The 24,282-nt window shown below is 51.5% G+C and overlaps 2 protein-coding genes and 1 non-coding gene across 4 annotated transcripts; 1 reads left to right on the top strand and 2 right to left on the bottom strand.

The window, feature by feature from the left end:
- Window positions 1-5,037: 5,037 nt before the first annotated feature.
- RPL3 (ribosomal protein L3) lies at window positions 5,038-10,578 on the bottom strand. The gene is made up of 9 exons (XM_072357084.1): window positions 10,508-10,578; window positions 9,791-9,983; window positions 9,174-9,342; window positions 8,160-8,295; window positions 7,251-7,437; window positions 6,613-6,875; window positions 6,047-6,142; window positions 5,628-5,747; window positions 5,038-5,155 (listed from the first exon to the last, which is right to left on the bottom strand). Exons 1-9 carry the CDS (start codon window positions 10,508-10,510, stop codon window positions 5,111-5,113), a joined length of 1,212 nt encoding a protein of 403 aa, XP_072213185.1. The 5' UTR covers window positions 10,511-10,578; the 3' UTR covers window positions 5,038-5,110.
- On the bottom strand, window positions 7,053-7,145 carry LOC140247493 (small nucleolar RNA U83B). The gene has a single exon (XR_011902679.1). It is a non-coding gene; the product is annotated as a small nucleolar RNA U83B (small nucleolar RNA).
- Window positions 10,579-13,625: 3,047 nt separating the features above from the next.
- SYNGR1 (synaptogyrin 1) lies at window positions 13,626-23,910 on the top strand. 2 transcript variants are annotated; one of them, XM_072356438.1, is made up of 4 exons: window positions 13,626-13,832; window positions 20,944-21,181; window positions 21,636-21,781; window positions 22,905-23,910. In XM_072356438.1, the coding sequence occupies exons 1-4, from the start codon at window positions 13,734-13,736 to the stop codon at window positions 23,001-23,003; spliced, it is 582 nt and encodes a 193-aa protein (XP_072212539.1). In that variant the 5' UTR covers window positions 13,626-13,733; the 3' UTR covers window positions 23,004-23,910. The 2 variants fall into 2 exon arrangements, with proteins under 2 accessions (XP_072212539.1, XP_072212467.1); XM_072356366.1 differs by having other exon boundaries at window positions 13,627-13,832; window positions 23,533-23,910.
- The last annotated feature ends 372 nt before the right edge of the window (window positions 23,911-24,282 follow it).

Genomic DNA, 24,282 nt, shown 5'->3' with positions numbered 1-24,282 from the left:
GTCAAGCAAGCACTTCCCAGCCCCCTTGCAGGTGTGTGTTCACCCTTAACCGAGTGCTCCCTTTGCCTCCTGCATCAAGGACTTGCAAGATAAAGCCCTCCTGGTTGATGCTCCCCAAGACTTACGGCTTGGAAGATCCACCAGGGATCATGGTCCTTCTTGGGACCAGGACCAAGTGCTGGTGCATCCCCTGAGAGCCAGAGCTGTAATCCAAGGGTTACTGCACATTCATGGCGAGGGAAGAAAAGTTGACTTTTGGCCAACATAGGAGGTCCCTGGCCAACAGAGGCAGGAAATAGCAATGGTGAGCTAATAAATAAATGGTACAACAGCGGCTCTGCCTTACATGGTCTTCGTGGGGAGTTTCCTTTGTTTACCAGGTTGGTTATTTATACCTTGAAGCATGAGAATGATGTAAACCAGCCCCAGGGCTTTCTGTGGGGCTGAGATGTCCTCCAGCATGGGGCTGCCCACGCTTCATCTCCATCCTGTCCATCCCAGTGGTGTCCCCCCAAAGGGAATGTGGGGATGGGGGTCCCCCACCTGCCAGGGCTTTGCTGCAGTGGGATGGGAAGAGAGAAGGCATCGGGAGTTCAAGGATTGCCGGTGAACTTGAGACAAGCAGAGCTCTTGCCGGTGACACATGCATCAGGTGTTCCAAGACGATAACAAAACCTGCCTGAAGTCATCCATTTAATTAGTAATGGGTTAGGTTAAACATTACTTACCCGGGAGGAAATTTAACCCTTGGTGGAGACGGGAGGGAGAGAGAAATTTGCCTGCAAGAAGAGGGATTGTTCATATTTTTGGTATTCCCAAAGCTGGCATAGGGGAAACATCCCCCTCCCCAAGGCACCTCACCAACAGATGGGACTGGGATTTGGGCTCCGTGGCACTTATGGAGGGCAAAGAGGGCATCCTGAGGAGGAGGAGGGGGTTGGGATGAGATGGTGAAACAGCCGGCTGTGCTATGTGGATGCACCCGCTCCACTCTAAGAACAGATCCACAGAGGTCCAACACTGGGCAGGGAAAGTCTGTACCAGGGTCTGGCACCAGCAGGGGAGGGAGGTAAGAAGATTTCCATTCTCCCCAAAACAAGGGCAGGGCACCACTGGTGGGTGTTTTATCTTCTGCCCTGGAGGCAGGTGGTGACATGATTTCTTCCACATGAGCAACACCACTTCCCCTCGCCCACAGGTTCTGAAAACAGAAACAGGGATAGGAAATGAGGAAATGCCCCATTTTGGGGCAGAGATGGCAGCAACAAAAACACAGCCCTCTGAAAGGCAGGGCAATGATGGGGTGTGGGACCCACAAAGGCAGGAGCAGGGGCTGCAGCAGGGCTGCAGATGTGGCGATTTCATCCTCAAGGAGCGAGGAAATGTCCCGGAGCTGTTTGATCCTATTGTGTGCAGGGAAGCGGCAGTGGGCGTCCAGGCTCTCTGTAACTAAACAAAGATTATAAACACCTCCCGCCAGCAGCATCTCCCAGACCTGCTGGCTTGTCCGTTCCCAACGGGACAAATGGGTTTTGGGCTCCATCCAGACCCAGACAATGGTGGCACATAGGAGCGATGTGCATCAGTAAAACTGAGGGGGTCTTCTTGTAGCCATGGCAGGAGGATACTCAACGACCACATCTACGGCCACACGTAGCTGCGTGAGCTCAATCCCCATTGCTGCTGCTGTCAAAAAGGGAATTAAGAAATAATGGTAGTAATTAAAGCTCTTTGAGGTGGTGGATGGCACTGAGGAACCCTGGGGACCTCATGGTGGCCATCCCAGCCCTGTACCCATGCTTTATGGAAATGGTGGTGTGGTGGGGGATATAACTAGTCATCTTCACGTCATCCCATGGCTGCCACAGCAACACCACGTGGTTCTCCAGCTTGCTGATGGCTGCGGTGGGCTTTCCAAAAGCCACGTGGCCTCCTGCAAGTCCTATGCCACCCAGTGAGTAATCAAAGTCTGGAGGGACACACAGCACCTTGGGGTCCCGCTGAGTGTGCAGCCAGGGGCTAGAGTCCCTTGTGCTCAGGGGACCTACAAAGCAAACAGTAACTTGGAAGAGGCAGTGAGATGGGGAGCAACAGCCTCCAACCTGCCCGCTCCAACCCGTAGACATGTGCTGCTGGGCTTAGCGTGCACTGCGTGAACCCAGCCTCACCACCCCAGGGCACGTTCATGATCTCCTCTTCCATGTCGAGCACGATTGAAGCTCAGCGCCTGTCACTCAGATCAAAGGCGCGGTGTCAGCTGGGCTGCTTGCGGAGCTAATTGCAAGAGCCAAGACCCCCAACTTGAACCCACTCTGCACCCCCCGGGCAGCATCACAAACTTCTAACGTCTCCGCTGGAGTATCACAGCTGCACCTCGTTTCATCTCCAGCAAGGGAAGGCGCTAAGAAGAGCTCCGACCCAGATGTGCTGCGGGAAGTTGTGAAAGCGAGCCCCCCCCCAGTCCCAATCCCTGTGCTGTCGGCAGCTGGGGAGTGCTGGGGCTTCCAGGTGCCAGGGGTGAAAGTCGGCCCCACTTCCCAGCCATCCAGCTGGGGCCAGGCATGTTCCCACAGTGCTGCTTGCTCCCCACGGCTCAGGGACCAGCAGGTCTCCCCTGTGCATCATTAGGATGCGGGACCCTCCCTGACCTGCTGCCCCATAGATGCGGTTGGAGTTGGCATTGATAGGAAAAGCTCAGAGTGAAGATAAGTGATTAAAACAATCACAACAGCAATAATAATAATAAAGATCTTGGCTCTAAGGCAGAGAAGCCCATTTTTTGTCTCCTGGCTGGAGGGCCAATGTATGACCTGCACTGACTTCTGAGCATTCCTATGGGGACTGTCCCTGTCATCCTGGATAGTTGGATGGATGGATGGGAGGAGAGGGGTGGATGGAGGAATAGATGTGTGGATGAATGGAGGTCTGTAGAAGCAGCAAGGCTCAAGAGATGAGAATCAGACCTACATGACAGGAGTGTAGCTTGGTGCTCCACAGCTTCTCCCATCCATGTGGCCCTGCCAGGTTCTCAGTGGCTTTGCACCTAAGCCTGGTGCTTGGTACCCAAGCAGCTTCCAATCATTACAAAGAGACCAGAGTGACCAATCAAATGGGGCAGCCCCACTGGACTCAGGGACAAATGTCATGGACACCCTCTGCCACCGTCATTGGTAGAGGGAGGAGCGCCATCTCCTGACGTTGGATGTCCTCCTGCCCCCAAGTTTTCAGGAGGAAAAAGGATTAAAAAACACTTTTGCAAGTATTGTTTTCTTACCCACCCAGTGTTTTAACAGCAACCACCGCTCCAGGCAGAAACCAATGAAAGCTTGGCACCAGGTCCCCAGCTGAATGAAAGAGCTCCTCGTGCGAGATGGGCACTGAGCATCCCTAACACGGATGGCATTTCTTCGGGATTGCTTCCTTCTAATTAGGTGCTAATTTGACTGAAAATCCCGGCCGTGCTCCTTACTGCTTGGAAATAAACCCACCAGCTTCTTAGCTGCCACTGGAGACCCCGCCATGAGCTGCGGTTTGGTAGAGCAAGGAAGTCTCAGTGGTTTTGAAAGAGGCAGAATTAGCAGCACGTAATTCATCGTGGGTTTCCATCCCCATCACCTCACTGCTAATCCCAGTCCCCTCCGATGCCTCAGGATCAAGTAGCAGCAGCAGGTACGGCTGGTTAAGAGCTCCGTGTGCGTGCTCTGAAACGATCAACTCACAGCCAACCACGAAGAGCAAGGCTCTCTAAGGGGCAGGGAAGCCTCCATCTTCAGAGCCGCTCATAAAGCTGTCACCTCGAGATGGCTGCTGGTTGGAAACCCCACTTTCCTGCACTGGAGAATTAGTAATTTAGGACTCTGCTCTACCTGCCTGCCAATTTGAGGGAGAACTCATGAAGAAAAATCAAGTTAATGTTGGTTGTTGAGACCTCTCTTGTTACACTTGGCTGAAAGCAGCCAACAGGTTCATGTGTTAAACGAGGCTGACAGGGAGCCAGCCGGATTGTGCAGTCATGGAGTCTGGTTTCTAGGGAAACAAGGTAAATGTTTTTCCTCCTCCTGGCCACCTTTTAACTCTTGAAAGGTTCTTACGCATGATGACGAGAGGTATTTTCTCCATCTATCCTCTTCCATTCCTATCAAAGCAAACAGCACTGGCCTGGATATATCTCAGTGCAGATCCACGTGCCAATTCATTTGGTGTGTAAATCTGGAGGGTTATTGCCTTAATCACAGCCTCCTCTCCAATTATGGGCAGCAAAGGCTACACCAGCTCAGTTATCTAAATTTACACGAGCCTTCAGTCTCAGGCTATGGCCCAAAGCACGAGTGATCTCACTATTGTGGCTGGAGGCACCCAAGCGCTCAGGGCTGTGCTGCCTTTCTTGGTATAACACCACAGCTCCCATAAACGCAATGCTTGTCAGGACTCCTGCTATACTGAGCTGAGTCTGTGCAGCAGAGCTGCATCCCCAGTCCTACACACCAAGGAAACCCTGCTGGGAACAGCAGCCAAACTGCCCCCCCCAAAGACCAGAGCAATATTTTCAGCCAGCCAGTAATGCAACACCAGTAGCACACAGTGCTCCCTCCTCAGCGTTACACTGAGGGATCAGGGTGAAAATATCACCCTCCCCACCTCCCAGGCAGGCCCACTCCTTTCACCAGGCAGCTACACCACACAAGGAAGCATCAGCCGCCCACCCTACAGGTACTTACACAAAATTCAGGGATATACCAACTACCCAAAGCAGTTTCATTAACAGTTCTGTGCAAAGGATCCCCAGCTGCCAGGCAGAAGATGAAGCAGTTACCAAAGGATTCCATGTTGTTTCATACAACCACATAGAGCCTCGCTCTGCACGAGAATCCTCACTGTGTGAGAGAAACAAGTACAGCTTTTTAGCCATGACAGGAATCCTGTTACAACTGGGGTACTCATGAAAGGGAGATTTTTGTCTGCTCGATCCCACGCATAGGACCTGCAGCAGCCAGAGTGCCTGACTCGACGCAGCTACACATAAAGCAAGAAACTAAGTGAAGTTCTTTAAAATCTTTATTTTTTGGGTCTGACAGCACACAGGCCACAGAGCAGAAGACGATTCCACACATTAAGCCGCCTCCTCTTTTGCAATACGATCTTTCTTGAGTGGTCCCTGAAGGGGAAAAAAGAAATGTCAGCGGTCTATTCCACCAATAACCACATCGCATCCCAACTGCCTTTTTGCAGTTTTATTACTTTAATAAGCTCTATTAGTACAAATAAAAGCCCTCAATGACGCCACCTGTTGGAAGCCAGAAGCTTCAGGAGAAAGTCAAACTTGGTGCAGCCGCACTGCATCAAATCAGACTTTGAATTTAGCAGGTTAAGAAGTGTTGGTGCCACCTAGCGGGGAAGCTCCTGTGCACTTACCAAGCTGCTAACCAGCACACTGCCTACACAAAGGCCTGACATTGAAAGAGCACAGGGACTACAGCTCCATTTCTTCACGTGCCAAATTGAAAATGCCACCCACAGTCCACAGCAAACACCATCATCCCCAGGAGCTGTTTTCAGCCACAGGCAGTGCCAGCTGCCAAGGTAAGTGTAACACTGAGAAACTCATCAGCTTTAGACAATATCCTTACCATGAAAGACTTCTTTTCTTCAGCTGTCTGGAAGCGGCCATGACCAAATTTGGAGGTTGTATCAATGAACTTCAGATCAATCTTCTCCAGGGCCCGACGCTTGGTCTGCACAAGCAGGGACTACAAGAGAGATTCCAGCTGAGTCCAGCAGCAGCACCCCTTCAACCAGCCACCAGCATTCTGGCATTCTCCTCATCATCTCCATAACAACATTAAGTCACTCTGACCTCTTATTTCAGCTGCTATTACACGAGGAGCATTTGCTAACAAGCCAATTTACACTTTGTACAACAGTGGTCAGCCCCCGCCACCAAAGAAACTAAGAACCCCCACAGCAGCAAACAAAGACACTCAAACCAGAGGCAATGCAGCTGAGAGAAGCTATTTCACCCCATCTGACAGATGTCTGCCCTACTTACCTTGCGCAGGGTTAGGACCCTCTTCTTGGTCCCAACAACGCAGCCTTTCAGCATGATGAAGTCATTAGTCACCTCACCGTAGTGGACGAAGCCACCCTGGGCAGGAAGAAAACAGTCAGTGCACACCATAAGGTGAGATGAGCCATTACATACGCCCACAGCCTGAGGTTCCTGCACCAATTCTGCAACTTGGCCATTCCTTCATTCACTAAAATCCCCACTTTTTCTATTGTCTTTCAGTGAAGAAGTCTCTCGCTACAGCAATTCACTTGCTGCTATGTGAACTCTGCTAAGAACAGCAGCAATGTTGAGGCTGACAGAAAAAACACCTGCTTTCATGGCTGAATTATTCCTTATTTACATGACTATCATTCCTAGCATCCCTTCAGACCGCTGCCAATTATTAAATGCAGTAAGCAAAAGTTACACAAGTCAATACTGAGAATGACTCAGCAGCACCACAGCAGCCTCCTCAAGTGCTCTTCATTCAGTCATTTCACATCATGTACCACACCCTACTGCCTCAGAAGACTCCAACTCTTTCCACACAGCTGTTACAAACTCACCAGAGGGTTAATGCTCTTGTCAGACAAGTCATAATCAGTCGATGCATTGTTTTTGATCAGCTTTCCATCCTTGATTTGGTAACCCTGGCCGATCTTGTAGATCTTCTTATTGATTTCGGTACGATGGTGATACCCCTTCTGACCAGCACGGGCCACAGAGAAGGCCACACGAGCAGGATGCCATGCACCAATACAGGCCACCTTGCGCAGCCCCCTGTGAGTCTTGCGGGGCAGCTTCTTGGTGTGCCAACGGCTGGTAACACCTGGAACAAGAAACGCAAGCAGTGTTGATGTTTCTTGTCAAGCTTTGATGACACTGATTGTTCAAATAGAGCTCAGAAGCCTAGACAAGTCTAGACATAGCACTCTAGGAATTGCTTTTCTTGAAGCACACTGTCCTAAAAGTGCCCACGCTCCCGCGCTGGCTGTCCCTAGGAAGTGTTGTTCTCAGAAGGAAGGCAGCATGGAATGACTCCTCACGGATGTCAGGCGCTGTGCCCAGCGCTTATTCCATGGTTTCATCACCGAACTGTGACAGCAATACCTCCTCAGCTCTTGGCCCACTCAACTGTGAGAACCAAAGGCCAGGATTATATTAAAATACATACCCCGACTACACAGAAATTCCATGTATTTACCTTTATACCCCTTGCCCTTGGTGACTCCAATGACATCTATCATCTCATCCTGACCAAAGACACTTGACACAGGGACCTGCTGTTCCAGTTTCTCCCGAGCCCAATCCACTTTCTGAGCAACAGTGCCACCATTCACCTGGATCTCCATCAGGTGAGACTTCTTCTGTCTCAGGGGAAGCAGCCGCATCTGTCAAACAGAGGATGAAATTTAGTTCCTGTTCTTCCAGACTGACCTTGTATCACCTACTCCAGTATTATTCCAGTCCTGGCCTCATCTTTTTTGTAACTGAACAGCAGCCATGTTTATATTTAGAAGGGAGGCATTGCTATGAGTATTAACAGCAGCTGCGATGCTGCTCTTGCTGTCTAATATTGGAAACTAGCTCCATTATAATCAGCAAAGGTGTAATTAGACATCTTACCATGCTTACAGACAACTCAGATTTAATTACACCTCAAACAAGCCTGACATAACTCTTGACAGCTAGGCAGACACCACCGCCATTCAGAAGTACAGCTCCTCCAGCAGCTCCTCTGAGCAAAAGCCACTGAAATCCTGAGTGTTTGCCGTCCCTGCAGAACAGCTTCAAACTCTACAAGCACACTACAGTTCTAGCTGTAGTTAAGTATCTGGTCCACTTCCATTTGTAGCACAGGACCGAGTCCAAGTAGTGCCCAATATGGTTCAGCCTCTTTCCAGCGCAGCTGTAGATGAGTCTGTGGTTCCCCTCAGGGCTAATCATGCACATTGAGTATACACTGAATAGAGAATGAAGACTACTGGGATTCACCATGTGCTGAACAGTTATCACTAGACTGTGGGGCAGGCAGAAATCTCACTGCTGAGACGGACCAGGCTTTATGCTTGCAATCTTAGTTGTTTCCACTGTGTACCTACGTACAACTTACCTGAGTGTGAGCCATGACTCTAATAACCTGGCAGTATTTCTTCATGCTATTGAAATCCTTCTCCAACTGCTTTTTGCCCTCCTCGTCTTGCCATTTCTTGCAGTACTTGGTGAAGGCCTTCTTCTTGGATTTGTGCCTTCAGGAGCAGAGCAGAGACAAGGTCTGGCTGAGCCCTTCATCGATCCCCCCAGGGAAGGGGGATGAGCGGAAGGAGCTGCCACCTTAGCCAGTTGCGGCTCATTGCCAGCTTCTAAGCAATCTTTTCCACTGGCAAGCGGAGCCTGGAGCTCATCAGACAAAGGCAAGACTGCCAAAGCTGAGCGGAGCTGCCATGAATCCCAAAGCACATTAACATTCAGAGTACAGAAGACAAAAGACTGTAGAGAGATGTCGAACAATAACAGAAAAACAGACCTTTAAAGCAATTGCGTCAGATGACTGCTATCTGCTACACAACACCGTAATTTCCCCCCTGTAAGCCTGAGCTATGCCTGACAGCAAGGTCATTACTGTAACACCCGTGAGACAATTATTGCACTACGCTGACATTTTCCCTGCCTGCAAAGTTCATAAACAAGCTGTGAGCCCTAGACACGCTGGAGCCATACTCAGGCAATTGTGCATACTTGAAATCACAACAACAGTGCCCGGAACAGTAATCAAAAGTAACATTCATCCTCCCCTTTCCTGAGAAAACAGGGCTACAGTCAGGACTCGACACTCAACAACAAGCGCCAGAGGCGATTTCCTTATGTCCGCCCGTCGAAGTATCATCATACGTAGCCTGTTAAGGAGATCTCAGGCCAAAACTACTATTGTCACCCCATGCCAAGAATATCATTAGTGCTATGCTGTCACCTTCCCAGAAACCCTGCTCTGGCACGCCATATTATCACACCAAGTCACCAAGGCCAAATGCTTATCATGGAAAAGCTGCATCAAGAAGCTACACTACAATAATCTGCAACCTAGAAGAAAAAAATAAGTCAGTAAGTCAAAGTCCTGCTCTCTTACCAGTTCTTGTAGAAGCGACGCTTGCACTCGTCGCTGATGTGCTCAGCAAAGATGGTCTTGAAGCTGCGGAGACCACGAGGAGTCTCCACATAGCCCACAATGCCCACAATGACCATGGGAGGAGTCTCTACTATAGTGACAGCCTCAACCACCTCCTTCTTGTTCACCTCTGCAGTGAGATAGAAATACAGGTTAAGCCAAAAGCAGCTCTTCAGCACCTTCTGCTCTTCCTCACTCACAGTCTCAAGCTTAAAGGGCACAAATTCCTTTCACAGAGGTAACAATGATGCAGGTGATTTACTTAGATGTGCTATCAAGGAAAGACCTTAAGTAGCACATCAGAGTACAGCTAAACCAGAATGAGGCTCCTATGCAAGCCTCCGTGCATGTCACAAAGGGGACCATTAATACAACTATTGCTAGATATGAGTTCCTGCAACTAGGATTATCATTCATGATCAAGTAGGAATGGTTTGGGATGCTTCATACCTCACCCACTCAGCAGAAACACCTGCTGAAGAAGGTGTAAAGCTAAGGCAGGATTAACATTCACAGCTACCTATGAGAAGGTTTCCTCTCTTATCTTTTGCCACTGATAAGGAAAGATTCATACGTACTGGACCCAGGTCTGTCGACTTCACGGACAATGTGAGTCATCCCAGCTTTGTAACCCAAGAAGGCAGTGAGATGGACGGGCTTGCTGGGATCATCCTTGGGAAAGCTCTTCACCTTGCCCCTGTGCCTGCTGCTGCGCTTACGGGGCAGGAAGCCCAGGGAGCCATGCCTGGGGGCCGAGAACTTGCGGTGAGACTACAAAGAGAAAAGAAATATATAACGCTTGCTTCAGAGATTCACCGATATCAGCCATACAAACAGTTAATAATAAAAAGGCTTAAAAAAAATGCACTGGTACAGAAGTTGCAGTAAGAAGCGTAGCAGTCTCCAAAGGGGCTTTCTGCCTTTTGTGAACCTCGTGGCAAGGCCCAGAACGGCCTGGCTATCCCGGCAAGCAGCCCGCACTGCCGGCAGTTCCTCAGTGAAACACCCCATTCCCTTCTGAAAGAGGCACGCAAGCCTCCCCAGTGAGCATGGACCCACAGCTGCCCACCATCCTGCCACAGATCCCACACACACGGGCACCGGGCCCGCCGCTGTCCCCACGCTAAGGCCTCGCCCGCCCACGGTGACAAGAGCCCCAAAATAAGCTCAAGCGCCAAGTCCCGCAGAGGCGGGGGGCAGCCGGATGAGGAGCTGGCAGCCGCTGGGGCAAGGATGGCAGCAGTAGCAGAAGGATGGCACGGCCAGGCCCGGCCACCGCCACGACAGACACCCACCATCTTGTCCCCGCGCCGGACCGGAAGGAGCGAGGCGATCCCCGCACGTGGTATTTATAGTCGGCCCGCCCCCTGGTGACGCAACACGCAGCGTGAGAGATCTCGCGAGAGCAGGAGACGCGCGGCGCTACGGGAGGGGAGCGGGGTCAGAATGGTGGCGAAGGCGCAACAGGCTCGCATTGGGATAGCGAGCGCCATCTTGTCCTGGGCAGGGCATTGACAGCTCTTGAGCTCTCACCTCATCTCCACCCGCTGCTCCTCAACCTGCTTTTTTCTCCAGGCCGAATTAAGGCTTGTCAGGGTGAAGGAAAAACAAGGAGAAGGTGTCATTGCTAAATAAATATCGGGAATATCCTCCCAAATCAAATCTGGGAAGAAAAAAAGGAAGAGTAGGATAGGAGGTCCCTGCTAAGCAAATTAAAGGCAAAGCTGAGAAGAAGGATTTCAGTCACAAGGATCTGATTAAACAAACTTACACACAGCGCGTGCCCCCTGGGGGACCTCTTTATTCAAATGAGGAGAGATGAAGACTCAATTCTGTCTCTTTTTTATACATATAAAGATGATTGAGCAAGTTGATTGCAGCATTTTCCTAACAGGAGTGTAGCAGTCTCTCGCATGCAGATGTGGCCTTTATGTGCATCCACAGCATCATTGAGGTTGGAAAAGACCTCCAAGGTCACCTGGTCCAACAGCCAGCCCATCCCCACCATGCCCACTGACCACGTCCCTCAGTGCCACATCCATATGGCTCTGGATGATCTTTGTGGTCTTTTCCAACCTCAATGATTTTATGCAATGCAGGAGAATGTGAGGCAGGGAGCAGCGGGAGCTTTGCTGGTCTTGGTGGTTTGTAACTTGCCCACCAGCTTCCATGAGAGCGGAAAGCCCAAGGCAGAGGCGGGCTGTGCTGCTGGAAGCTTTACACAAAGCTACCCACGGTTGTCACAGCAGAACAGAGTTTGCTGAGCCAGCTTGGAAATCTGAATTGGCTGAATTTTCTGAATTAGTTTCAGATGTGTTTGGTTTTCGTCCACAGCGGTAAATATACAGGGCGGCCAATGCAGAGGTGCCTTGGGTAAGAGGAAATGCATTGAAGTAAATAAGTCTTTCTTGGAATGAAACTTCTGTGACAGAACAATAGGAAAAAAAACCCAAAACATATTAAATACCTTGCTGAATTTATTGAAAATGTGTGTATAAACATACAGGTAATAACAGGCAATGTTATAGTTCCATAATAAAATAAAATATAAAGGGAAGTATATAGTAAAACACCTGCAGCTTCTTAAATGAATCTCCTAATGATCTGTAACTCAAACGATGCTTGACGAATCTTCGTCGCGCTTTAAAAAAGAGATGTTGGGCAATGTGAAGAAACACGGGAACAACAAAGAGATGGAAACGTGGTGTTTAAAAATGCATAAGATCCAATAGGTTTTCCTGCTAACATTGGCACCCGTTTTGCTTATTTGCATATCTCAAAACATCAAAGGAGATCAAATAAATTCCTTCTCGCAGGGACACGTTCTCAAGCAGATTGTGTGTTCTCCAGGAACCGCGTCCCACTGTGTATTTCTATGGTGCTCGGTACAACACAGCTCCAAATTCAATTAGGGCCTCTCTCTGTGCTATTGCTGAATTAATAATAGCCAATATCAACAACTTAAGCGCTAAAGTTATGCCTCAGAAGAGGAACTAAAAATAAGGCTTACTGTGGGACCTGTCTGGAGATCTTATCGCTCACGCTGTTCGCACATTATTTCTCTTGCTCCATGTGCTGCTGATGCTGGCTCTGCTGCTGCACAGAAACATCAGCACAGAGGTGAAGCATCAGAGATGAAACCTGAACAGGAAAGGAGATGGAGGATGGGAGATAAATTATTCACTCTCCCTCCGTGGGCACCAGGAAACTGGATAGGATCAGGCTGCAGAAACTCAGACTTCCCTAGACTTGAAATGGTGTGAGTGCCATTGCAGGATAACTGATTTGACACATGACTCTAGCTGAAACGTGCCCTGAAGTGGCTCTGATCCTTGGTGTGGGGTTGTAGGGTTTTCATCTTCAATTCCCAAGTGCTACCTGGACAGCAAAAGCACAAGGAACCAGTCACCACTTGCAGTAACAAAGGTCAGCGTGTGGCTATCATGTTTTTTACATGGCTGAGACACAAGACACCTACCCTGTGGACAGAGAGCAAAGGGAGCGGAGAGCTCCAGGGCAGGAGACAAAACCAGATTGATAGAGGTCCCAAAGCTTGTCATCCTGGGGCTGGATGACTGGGGACATCAGGGGTGTCCTGCAGGGAGATCATTGGGGCAGCATCCCTGGTCCAGCCACCTCCTCCCTGCACACACCTCGTGCCAAAGACACCTGAATTCCCAATGCTGGGATGCAGAGGAAAAACTGCACATTATGGTTATACCGAATTACTGCAAACATTAATTAAAGAGCTGAAGCAAACACCAAAATATAGAGCCAGATCCTGCTCTGAGAGCTAAAGACAAGGCGCAGCTGGGTCAGATTGCAGGGCTGGCTCATAGGCTGCACCAAAAACACCACCCCATGCTTGGAGCAAGCTGAGCACGTTCCCCACGGAGCTGGCTGTGTTCAGGCATGACCCAAAGGTGACAGGCCCAGAAGCGGTCCGACCTGACATGCCGCTCCATCCACCTTCGAGCTCAGTCCCTCAGAAGAGCTGGAGGTGTGGTTGGCCCAGTGGAGATGTGGTGCAGTGTCTTCGCACAACAAAGGGACACCCCGTACCTGCCACCCTTTTGTGGGGGTGCTTCAGTATCTAAGGGGGTTATGAGAAAGAAGAGGTCAGATGCTTCAGCAGGGTCTGCTGGGACAGGACAAGGGGAAATGGTTTCAAAGTAGAAGAGCAGAGATTTAGATAAAAGGAAAAAGGCTTTTATGATAAAGGTGGTGAGGCACTGGCATGGGTTGCCCATACACGTGTGGATGCCCCAACCGGGAGACATGCAAGGTCAGTCTGGAGGGGCTCTGAGCACCCTGATCAGGCTGTGGGTGTCCCTGTTCATTGCAAGACAGGAGGGAGGTGGGGGGAGGGAGTGCGCGCTCTCGTACGGCGCGGCCCCGAGACGTGAGCGCGCGGCTCGCCTCCGCCGCCGCCGTGCTGCCAGGCGCGGCGCTGCCCGGCTCGGCACGGCACGGCACGGCCCCGCCGAGCCCCCCGCGCAGCAGCACACCGCGGGCCCCGCCATGGACGGGGGCGCCTTCGGAGCGGGGAAAGCCGGCGGCGCCTTCGACTTGCAGGCCTTCCTCCGGCAGCCGCACACGCTGCTGCGGCTGCTCTCCTGGGTGAGGCCGCGGCACGGAGCGGGGGGGAGCGGGACGGGGCTGCGGGGCGCAGCGGCGGGGCCCTCGGCTCCCCTCCCCGCGCATGCATGGGCGTCTGTGCGTGCGCGTTATCGCTCCGTGTGCGGTTATATAATGCAGATGAGCGTGTTGCTTCGAACGGTATATGTTCGATATGCGTTAATATATATTGCTTATCATCCGTGCGTGCACGCGTAGCTCTCCGCGTATGTAAGACAGGCATATCCGTGCCTCCATAGGGATCCGTCTCCATCCATACGCGTATATCTGCATGCCCGCATCTGCCTCCAGATGTGCCGATCTCCGTACATAGCTCCATCCATATATATATGCTCTCATAGGTGCACAGCCGTAGGCACGCAGATGTGCAGGGACATAGGGCCATACGTAGGGCCATGTGGGGTGAGAGCGCCCTGCTGTGGGGCTGCAGCCCTGGGGAGGATCCAGGGTGGGCTCTCCCTCCGTCTCCATCTGTTTGGGGGATCCATGCGTCCTCCCCTCTGGCTGGGGTGTTCGTGGGATGTGGGGTACCAGCAGGCTGGGGGTGATGCTTTGGGGTACACTGAGTGAAAAAGGTGAGCTGGGGTGGGGTCTGTGCTCCCTCCTCTTCCTGTCCCCTCTCATTCTGCTGCTCTCCATAATGCATTCCCCCATCCCATGGCTGCCGGCCCCGCACGTCTCCGCACGAAGGTCATTGGGATTAAGGCAACGAGCTGCGGCAGGAGCCGGCGCGGGAGAGATTGAGGTCTGGGCTGGGAGCGGAGGAGGGAGGGCAGGCAGAGGAGAGAGGGCACATGCGTGCTGGCACTCCTGGGGCAAAGTAAATGAAATAAAAGGAAATCAGCACCGAAGGGGGAATGGGGAATTGAAGCTGGGCATGGGGGTGCTGTCTGTCCCTCACGGTACTGTGACGTGAGGATGGCTGCAGAGCCCCGGGATGGCTGAAGATGTCATTAATGCAGGTGTCTGTCCATCTGTCTTTCTGTCTGGACTCACTGACACCAGTCTTGGGGTTGTGATGGGGGCATGCAGCGATGTCCCTTTGCCTGCACAAGTATGATGGACGGAGTGTGACCTACAAAGGCTCTCCCGCTTCTAATCCCTGTGGCAGAATTTCCTCTCTGTTTCTCTCTCCCACCCTCTCTGCCTTTCTTTTTGGTCGTTTTTTTTTCCTTCATGACTTCATTCGAGCACTGCGGGGTTCTGGCTTCCCAAAGGTGAGGCAGAGAGAGAGCAGGATATCTGTCTTTTTATTAGGCACCTGCTCTGCTCCACAGTACCTCAGTGCTCCCTGAGCCCACAGCAAGGAGTGTGTCCTGGGGACCAGCATCTCCCCATAACGTTCCCCTATGGCTGCTCCTCTGACCTTGGCAGAGGACAGGATGGGACTGACTAGCCCTGCATGGGGCTGAGGAGGTCACATCCCATTGTGGGTCAGCCAGGACCTGGTCGGGCTGTCCTGAGTGGCACATCACCCTTTACTCTCCTCAGCCATGGGTTCTTCCTCCTCCTTATTCTGTTTATGGAGCCACAAGCTGCCTCCCATATATTTAGTCCTGAATTTGCCTTCCAGCCTTGAGACCAAGAAGGGTTCTGATGGGTGTTGAAGTCCTGTCTCAGGCTGCGACTGGCACCAGAACCGCTATAATATCATTAAGGTTAGGAAAGACCTCCAAGATTACCTAGTTCAGCCATCAGCCCATCCTCACCATGCCCACTAACCATGTCCCTCAGTGCCACATCCACGTGGTTCTTGAACACCTCCAGGGCCTCTCCGTGAATCGGTGGAACTTCACTCAAAAAACACAAGCTCACTTTTGTTTTGCCCTTCTCACTCCCTGTGGGAGGGAGTTCAGATGCTCGAGGCTGGAGGCTCCTTGCAGCCACTTTCATGTGATGAGCTTTAATAAGGAGCAGAACATTCGATGGTTGCTTCCCAAGGAAGTGACCGTGCACTTGGGTCATGCCTTGGAGCAGACTTGGTTGTGACATCGAGGTGTAGATGAGTTTAGGGCATTGTACCAACAGGTGACCACACTGGCTTTTGCCAGCAGTGAAGGGCTCTGGGCTCAGGTGCAGATGGGCTGGCAGAGGAAGAAGGGATGGGGTGGACTTGGAAAAGGAGGATGCTGAGCTGTGGCACAAGGTTAGCAATTCTGGAGAGCCCATCCAACGAGCTCAGGTTACTTGGATGCTCCAAAGGCTTTTTTAAGGCATTACTCCCCATACTGCCTCTTTGCTTGTGGCTGGCTTTGACCAAAATTGTACTTGCTAAGCAAAATTTTCTGCTTGTGCTTTGCACGGAGCTGGCCAACAGAGCAGCTCGACACCAAGGGAAGGATGCAACCCTCAGGCATTGAACACAGTACCAGCTCCATGAATAAGTAAAGTGTGAACTGAAACACTGTCCTAGTATTGGAGCAGGTGAGTCTGGGGCCAGCCGCAGTCCCCACCTTCTTCCTGCCCTTACTATGTGCACCTGGGATGGGTTTGGCTGTCATGGCCACTGTGTGATGGTGGGACACATGGTGAGATGAGGGCTTTGGGGATAAGGGTACCAGGCTGTGCCAACAGAAGGGTGGTGGATGTGCACAGCCAGTTTGGGGCTGCATGTGGTGCTTTTCCCAGCGCAACACTGCCAGGAAAGATTTCGGAGCTAAAGCAAATGGCTGTGGTTGCTCTAAAATAAAAGTGAATCCTTGCAGAGGGTGCTGAGGGCCAGACCCCGATGGAGAAAGGTGCGCTATGTGGTTCCAGAATGACAGCGGATAGGTGACAGTGCTCAGCAGAAGGGTTAATGGTGAACAAAAGCCGCCTGGCAGGGAGAGCCCTGCTCTGATCCTAGGGCAGGAATTAGGGATGTGGAACTGCTCCCCCCAGCATCACCTGCTCCAGCTCAGCTGAGTGGCAGGCACCACATGACTGCCAGCCAGGACTGCCTCCAGGAGCTGAGAAAAGCAAGGGGGACTCACAGGGGTGGGCAATACTCTGGGATCAGGGCTTAGCAGAATGCTGGGGGTTAAACAGAGGCCTTCTGCTTTCAGGCTGCTGCTCCCACACGCACCCAAAGCTGCGTGTGTTTTTCTTCCAAATGAGCTAAATGCAAGCAGATTTAACGATGGGGATGATGATAATAATCCATGTCTGTGCAGGGTGCTCTGATGCTTTCCAGAAGCTGTGTTTGCGGGTGAACGAGTGCAGATGAAAACCCCATCATCTCTGATGTTTGCTCTCTTCCTCGTCCCCGTGTTTTTAAATAGATTTTATTCTTGCTCGTTGCCAGATCAGCATGGGAGAGGTCATCGCTTCGTTCTGCCTGAGGTGGATTGGATTTGAAGTCCCATGGGTTATGTTATGTCACCGAACTGTTTCCTCTCCCTAATGGAATAAAGCAGGGGAGGAAGCAGCAGGAATCGTGGCTGGAAGGCACCACATCAACCCAACAGCTTTGTGCTTGCTGGGGCTGTCTTTGGGTTTTTGGGGAAGAAACTGTGGCAGATTCCTGGGAGGAGGTGCCGGAAAATCCCTGCATGGTGCCGGGGCACATCACATGATGCCTGGGGATGGGGATGGGCGCATTGCACAGACCTCACATGATGCTCAGCAGGTTCTGCCTGGCCAGAGCAGGATTAAAACAAGGCTTTGTATGGCAGGAAGCAGTTCATTTTTTGGTTCCTCTGCCTGTGTCAGCTCTACAAGGTACCTGGCTCTGGGCTTCCTGGATGCCACCAGGCACCTGCAGTGGAAAATGAGGGTGCTGCGGTCCTACAGATAATGAGGAATGGCAGCATGCAGGGGAAGGAGGGTGGCTGGCATTTCTTTGTAAGTGATGCAGATGTGCTGATGACGGAAACATAAATGTTTTATTCTTGCAGGCTTGTGGTGTTTGGTTTTTAATCCAGGCAGACATTCACACTGCACCTGCTGCCTGGATTATCTTGGCATATGTACAGCTTGTGCAGCCTAGGAGATGTCGAGTATTTAATTGGTCTGAAATGCCTTGCAAAGGCAGCGAGCTTCCACCCACCACCTGTGCTAAGTTACAGCTGGGGTTAAGTGTGCAGCAGTAAAACTTCTGGGCTTAGCCCCCAGGGAGTGAGGGATGTGGCACCAGGGTAAGGAGACATTTTGCCATGCTTTTCTTCTCAACCTATGGACTTAAGGTAATGGCCTCAAATTGTGCCAGGGGAGGTTCAGGTTGGATGTTAGGAAAGACTTCTCAGACAGAGCGGTGCTGCAGTGGCACAGGCTGCCCATGGAGGTGGTGCAGTCACTGTCCCTGGAGGTGTTCCAGAACCATGTGGATGTGGCACTGAGGGACGTGGTCAGTGGGCATGGTGGGGATGGGCTGATGGCTGGACCAGGTGATCTTAGAGGTCTTTTCCAACCAGTCCCTTCGGTCTCACGCACTCAACTGATTCATCAGGAAGTGTTGACATGGATAGCTGTGAAGGAGCAAGTGCAAAAAAGAATAGTTCTGCTGCTTTTGCTCAGGGAGAGTCCATCCAGGTCAGCAGCAAACCCAAAGATGAGAGAGGTGAGATGAGTGTCAAGGCAGGATCAGAGTAAACAGAAGTGTTTCTGGGGAGTAAGAAGCTCACTGAACCCAAAATGAACAAGCAGAGACTCACTGCAACTTGTTGCAAGGGTTGGCCTGACCATTTTTGAGCCCTAAACTGGAAGCGAACACCAAACTGTGTCTCTTTGGAGGTTGTTCTCGCATTCCAAAGAGAAGGTGCACTTTCTGCCCACTTTATAGCACCAGTACCAGGAGGGTTACGCCTTAGGTGGTCATAGAATCATACAATCATTAAGGTTTGGAAAGACCACCAAGATTATCTAATCCTACCGTAGTCATGTGAGCCCTGGGAGCACCTGGACCTCACCTCCAGAAGATGGCCCTGCTGTAAGTTAGAGGAACACAGCAATAACTGCAATGATGCCAAGCAGACCAGCCAGCCCTGCTGGCAGTTAAGGTGTGCGAGATTTTCCACTGAAAGGCCATGTGTGTAATTGTCTGCAATTCTACTGCCTTTATTAACCATTCAGACCGAAATTTCGAAGACAAAACTTTGCTTCAGGAAGAAATAATTTTTATTGGGCTTTGTTTTTTCATGGCAATTTGAGTAAAATATGAACAGTTTTCCAATAGAAGGAGGAGGAAGGCAAATCAGTCATTTTATTTCCTACCATAAAAAATCTCTTGCAGCCTTTTAAAGGAACCATATGGTCCTGATGGTCAGGAGCAGGATCCACATGTGTGTCACATTGCTGTCAAAAACATGCCCAGGGTCAGCAACCCAAAATGGGACTGAATGATGAGCCTTTGGGTGTCAGCAGATACTTGTTCAAGCTAGGCAGCTGCATTGTGGCCAGTTGAAAGCTGTCAGGGCTAGTGAATAGGGTTCCTCTGGTTCTTAGAATCGTAGAGTCATGGAATTATTGAGGTTGGAAAAGGCCTCCAAGATCACCCAGTCCAACCACCCCACCATGTTCACTGACCACGTCCCTCAGTGCCACATCCACATGGCTCTGGAACACCTCCAGGGATGGTGACTGCACCACCTCCATGGGCAGCCCTTTCCAATGCATCACCGCTCTTTCTGATTAGAAATCTCTCCTAATGTCCAGCCTGAACCTCTCCTGGCACAACTTGAGGCCACATTCCCTCTAGCCCTGTCGCTGTTCCCTGAGAGCAGAGGCCAACCCCCTCACTGCAACCTCTTTCAGGTCATTGTAGAGATGGATGAGGTCTCCCCCAAGTCTTCTCCAGACTGAACAACCCCAGTTCCTTCAGTCACTCCCCATCAGACTTGTGTACCATCTCTGCCCCTGGACACACTCCAGGGCCTCCATGTCTTTCTGGTGAGGGGCCCAGAACTGAATGCAGCAGTTGAGGTGCTCACCGGTGTTGAGTAAAGAGGTGCCACTGGCCAAACAGCAGAGATCTGGTCTATGTGCCAAGGACATACACCCCACTGGTGGGAAATCATTGAGTCATAGAATGGTTTGGGTTGAAAGGGACCTTAAAGCCAGTTTCACCCCCTGCCCTGAGCAGGGCTGCCCCCCCACCAGATCAGGCTTTCCAGAGCCCCATCCAACCTGGACTTGAGCGCCTCTAGAAATGGGATATTCAGTTTCTCTAGGTAGCCTGAGGCTGTGTATGGGCTGGGTGTTTATCAACACTTAGGTTTCCCTGCTGTCACCAAGCTGCTGCTTCTTTGTTTTTTGGGTTGTCTTGAGACCTAAAGATCTCAAGACACACTGCAAAGAGAAATCTGTGCATGCTGCCTTCTCTCTCCTTCCTTTTCCTTCCTCCTTTTCCTTCCTTCTTCCTCCTGCTGTGTGAGAGGACTGGCCGTGTAGCAGGAAGCAAAGGCTAATTCGGTGAGCAAAGGTTAAACCGGCAGGTGTGGATTATGGCATCTCTACCTGGCCTCATCCTTAATTCTACCTGATTTAACATAATGCGCTGCTGCGGTGTTGGTGGTGGGTTAGGGAAGACTCCTGGTGCTTCTGCTAAATCTGTGGGCAAGGTTAGAATTTGTCACGGGCTGGGCTGAAGGAGGGCAGTGGGGAGGGGGAGCTTATGTGCAAGGAGATGGGGAGAGCAGGAGCCTAGTGGGTCAGCAGGAGGAGCTGGGGCTGTGGGAAGGCAAAGAGGAAAAGGAGCACAGTAGCCAGATGGAGAAAATTGGAGCGTAGATGTGTAATGAGACAAGGAATTCCTAGAAGGGAAAGGAGTGGGTGGGAAAATAAGTGCAGACTAAGCGGATTTCTGCTGCTGGGAGCCCTTGCACGCAGGCACTCGCACCAAAGCTGTATCTGCATTTACACTCCGCATCACCTCCCTGTGCGCCTGCGGGAAGCCGCCCTTCCTCCAGGCTGAGGCTGCTTCACATCGGTTTGCATCAGATGGATGAACAGACTCCATCTAGATGTGCCCTATTTTAAGCTAATCCTCTGAAATCAAATAAAACCACCCCTGCTAAACTGCCACAGTTGAGGCGAGGCAGCAGGATGGGGGCTTGCCCAAGCTCCGTGGAGCTCGTGCAGAGCAACCTGCCCTGATGTCCCTTTGCCTGTCCTCCAGGTGTTCTCCATTGTGGTGTTTGGCTCCATTGTCAATGAGGGGTATGTGAACCGCCTGGATGAATCAGAGGAGCACTGCATTTTCAACCGCAACCGCAACGCCTGCAACTATGGCATTACCGTGGGTGTCCTCGCCTTCCTCAGCTGCCTTCTCTACCTGGCTCTGGATGCCTACTTCCCGCAGATCAGCAGCGTCAAGGACCGCAAAAAGGCAGTGCTCTCAGACATCGGTGTCTCAGGTGAGCTTCCCAACTGGCTTTCTCTGCCCTTTCCCTGCTGTCCTGCTGCTGATGGTGGGCTGCTGTCAGATCCCTGGCATCCCCCCTTCCTAATAGCTGTGCAGGATCTTCTCCAGTTCTTAGCTCAATTTACCTAGATCCCTACATTCCCTGTGTTGTGATGGGACCACAAATGGAGCAAGAGCACAGCCTCTGAATTTGTCAAGGACTTCTGTCTTCCAAGTTGGTTCATATTTAGCCTAGCAGTCCCACACACAGCCAACAGGGCAGAAAAGGAGAGGGACCCAGTGCTGCTTGATACAGTACTTCAGTGAACCTGGAAGCTCACTTGGGCTTAGAAAGCATCACCCACTTTGCAGCATGACGATGGGTTGTGTGGGGTTGTAGTTTGCAGAGCAATGTGATGTGTTTGTTTTGGGCTCACACACACCTTCTTGATCACTGTCCCCTGCAGCCTTTTGGGCATTCCTCTGGTTTGTTGGCTTCTGCTTTCTGACTAACCAGTGGCAAGCTTCAAAAGAAGAGGACAACCCATTGAACGAGGGAGGAGACGCAGCCCGAGCAGCCATCACATTCTCATTCTTCTCCATCTTTACCTGGGTAAGTAAATCAACCACAATGTCAGATTGAGGCTCCTCTAATATTGTATTGGTTGTGGGGAATGGGAGGTGACAAGATAAGTGATTCCTTATGGAAATGACATGGCCTTGGGGAAGGAAATGGAGGAGCAGAGGCAATTAGGAGCTAAGCCTGGTGTAGTGGTTTCAGGCAGCTCAGCTTCTTCACACCACCTTCTTCTCTAAAGAACAGGGGAAAAAATACATTGGAAAAAGCTGTTTGGATGAGATAAGGACAAGATCACTCACCAGTTACAGTCATGGGCCAAACAGGCTGAGCATATGGAGATTAATAGCATTTATTGTCTACTAATAACAGATTATAGCAGCGGGAGCTAAATGTGAATTAAAAATACCTTTTTCCCCATCCTCTCCACCTACTCTCTTCTGAAGCGGCACGGAGGGGTGGGGAATGGGAACTGTGGTCAGTCTATACCACTGTCATCTCCATGGTCACTCCCTGCCCCTTCTCCACGTGGGTCCTTCCCATGGGATACCGTCCTTCTCAGACTGACCCACATGGGCTTCCCACAGGCTGCAGCTCTCCAAGCACTGCTCCAACATGGCTCTGTAGTATGGGGCTCATCCTTCAGGAGTTGCTCCTGCATGGGTCTTCATGGGTAGAAGCTCCACTTCAATTTTCCTGTCCATGAAAGGATTTTGAACAGCACTTATAGCTCACTGATGCTAAGCGGAGAAGGGAGCTGCAGGCTGGGGGCTCACATGAAATGTCCTGAGTGGCCACAAGAGGCTGCAGTTGCATCCCTCCCATCTTTAGGGATGCAGCCTGCAGCTGTGACTGCAGTAGTTGAGCAGTGCACTGAGATGGGTGGCAGTGGGGGCAAGGGACAGCAGTGTGACCCCCAGCTTAAGAGCCAAAGGCAAACAGCAGCATCCCTCAAGCTTCATCAGAAGGCATGATGGAACCAAAGCTTGTTCAAGGAGCGGTGTTTGCAGCACTTGCAGGGTCCTCCTGGACGCATGGGCTGCAGGTGGCTGAAGGCATCCTCTGCCCCAGATCTTTGTGTTTGTTTTTCATCTCATTCAAATGCTCCGTTCTGATCTTCCTCACTGATCCTCCTCCTCACCCCTCTCTCTCCTCACAGGGCTTCCTCGCCTTTCTGGCTGTCCGACGGCTCAGAGACATTACTTTTCAGGAAGAATACAACACGCTATTCCCCAACTCCCCATCCTTGCTGCCATAATGCCCCTCAGTGATGAGAAGCCTGGGGAAGAGAGGTGCAGACAGAGGAAGCTGTTGAGCACTTGGCTCCATCTGTGTGTTCCTCCTCGGCCCCTTCTCTCCCTCAGCCTAACTAATGCTGCGTAACACTTGTGCCTTTCTTTTGATGACTGTTCATGTCTCAGCCAGAAGATGCCTTCTGCCCCCCATTGCTGTGTCTTCTCTATTCCCCCCAGCCCTCATTCCACAAACCCTGCATCCAGGGACAGCTCACAGCCTGCCTGACCACTCACTTGTGCAGGGGATGCTCTGGGAAGACTGCTGGAGTCCAGGTGCCCACACGCCACTGCTAACAGCCCCATCCCATATCTCTCCTCTTCTCCCTGCCATGGGATCGGTGCATACTGTGGGACTGTCTCCCAGATGGGCTTCGCACACTAACCCGTAACCACGACTAACCTCCCTTTTGTTTATTTCTCTCTCTCGGCACGTTCCCCTTTCTCTCTTTCCCATCCCCTCTCTGCCTCCCATCTCTCTCCATCCTCCTGAAGGTGGGCCAGGCGTTCCTGGCGTATCAGCGCTTCCGGCTGGGTGCCGACTCAGCCCTCTTCTCCCAGGACTACATGGACCCCAGCCAGGACTCCGGCATGCCTTACGCTCCCTACACGAACGAGGAGGATGCGACGGACGCGGTGGGGACGTACCAGCAGCCCCCTGCAGCAGATGCTTTTGACACCGAGACACAGGGGTACCAAACGCAGAACTACTGAGTCGCCGATGCCCCTTTCCCCGTCCCCTTCCCTTTCTGCCCCCTTTCCCACTGCCGGCAGTGAGCCGAGGCACAAGCCAGACACGTGCGTAGTGGCGCAGGAGGTAGCTCTCAGCTATGCTCCAGCCTTCTGGGTCATCAGTTTTTATTTATTATTTTTAACAAAAAGAAAAAAAAAAAAGCTTCCCATTGCCTCTTCCCCCTCCTCCCCCCAGAACTACCCAGCACCAAATTGTTCCAAAACCTGGCACCGAGGGAGGTCCACCCCTTCCCCCTTCTCTCTCTTCCTTGGAAGAGAGAAGAGGGGCTACAGCAGAGGTGGAAGGGAAGAGGTGAGAGGGAGCAGGATGTTCATAGGCAAGGTGGTGCTGCTGCATGCTGCAGTGCTGCTCCGTGCTGCAGGAGCATCTGAATTGGCTCAGGGAGGGGAGAGTGGAATGGGCAGGCTGAGCTGGCATGCAGGCATGCAACAGTGGAGGGAGGGATACAGTGGAGGGAGGGATGGGGAAAGAGGGTACTTTTCACTGTGAGT

The sequence above is a fragment of the Excalfactoria chinensis genome, chromosome 1 (genome assembly GCF_039878825.1).
Source record: "Excalfactoria chinensis isolate bCotChi1 chromosome 1, bCotChi1.hap2, whole genome shotgun sequence".
Classification (NCBI taxonomy): domain Eukaryota; kingdom Metazoa; phylum Chordata; class Aves; order Galliformes; family Phasianidae; genus Excalfactoria; species Excalfactoria chinensis.
This window is presented reverse-complemented; position numbering and strand designations above follow the sequence as displayed.

Excerpts from the sequence above, each read along its gene's own strand:
- RPL3 (XM_072357084.1), bottom strand. Across the intron at positions 7,438-8,159 it reads GAGTCATGGCTCACACTCAG|ATGCGGCTGCTTCCCCTGAG; the intron begins GTAAGTTGTACG and ends TCTGTTTGACAG. Across the intron at positions 6,143-6,612 it reads ACAAGAGCATTAACCCTCTG|GGTGGCTTCGTCCACTACGG; the intron begins GTGAGTTTGTAA and ends CTTCCTGCCCAG.
- SYNGR1 (XM_072356366.1), top strand. The coding sequence starts at position 13,734 with ATGGACGGGGGCGCCTTCGGAGCGGGGAAAGCCGGCGGCGCCTTCGAC. Across the intron at positions 13,833-20,943 it reads TGCTGCGGCTGCTCTCCTGG|GTGTTCTCCATTGTGGTGTT; the intron begins GTGAGGCCGCGG and ends CCTGTCCTCCAG. Across the intron at positions 21,182-21,635 it reads CTCAGACATCGGTGTCTCAG|CCTTTTGGGCATTCCTCTGG; the intron begins GTGAGCTTCCCA and ends TGTCCCCTGCAG.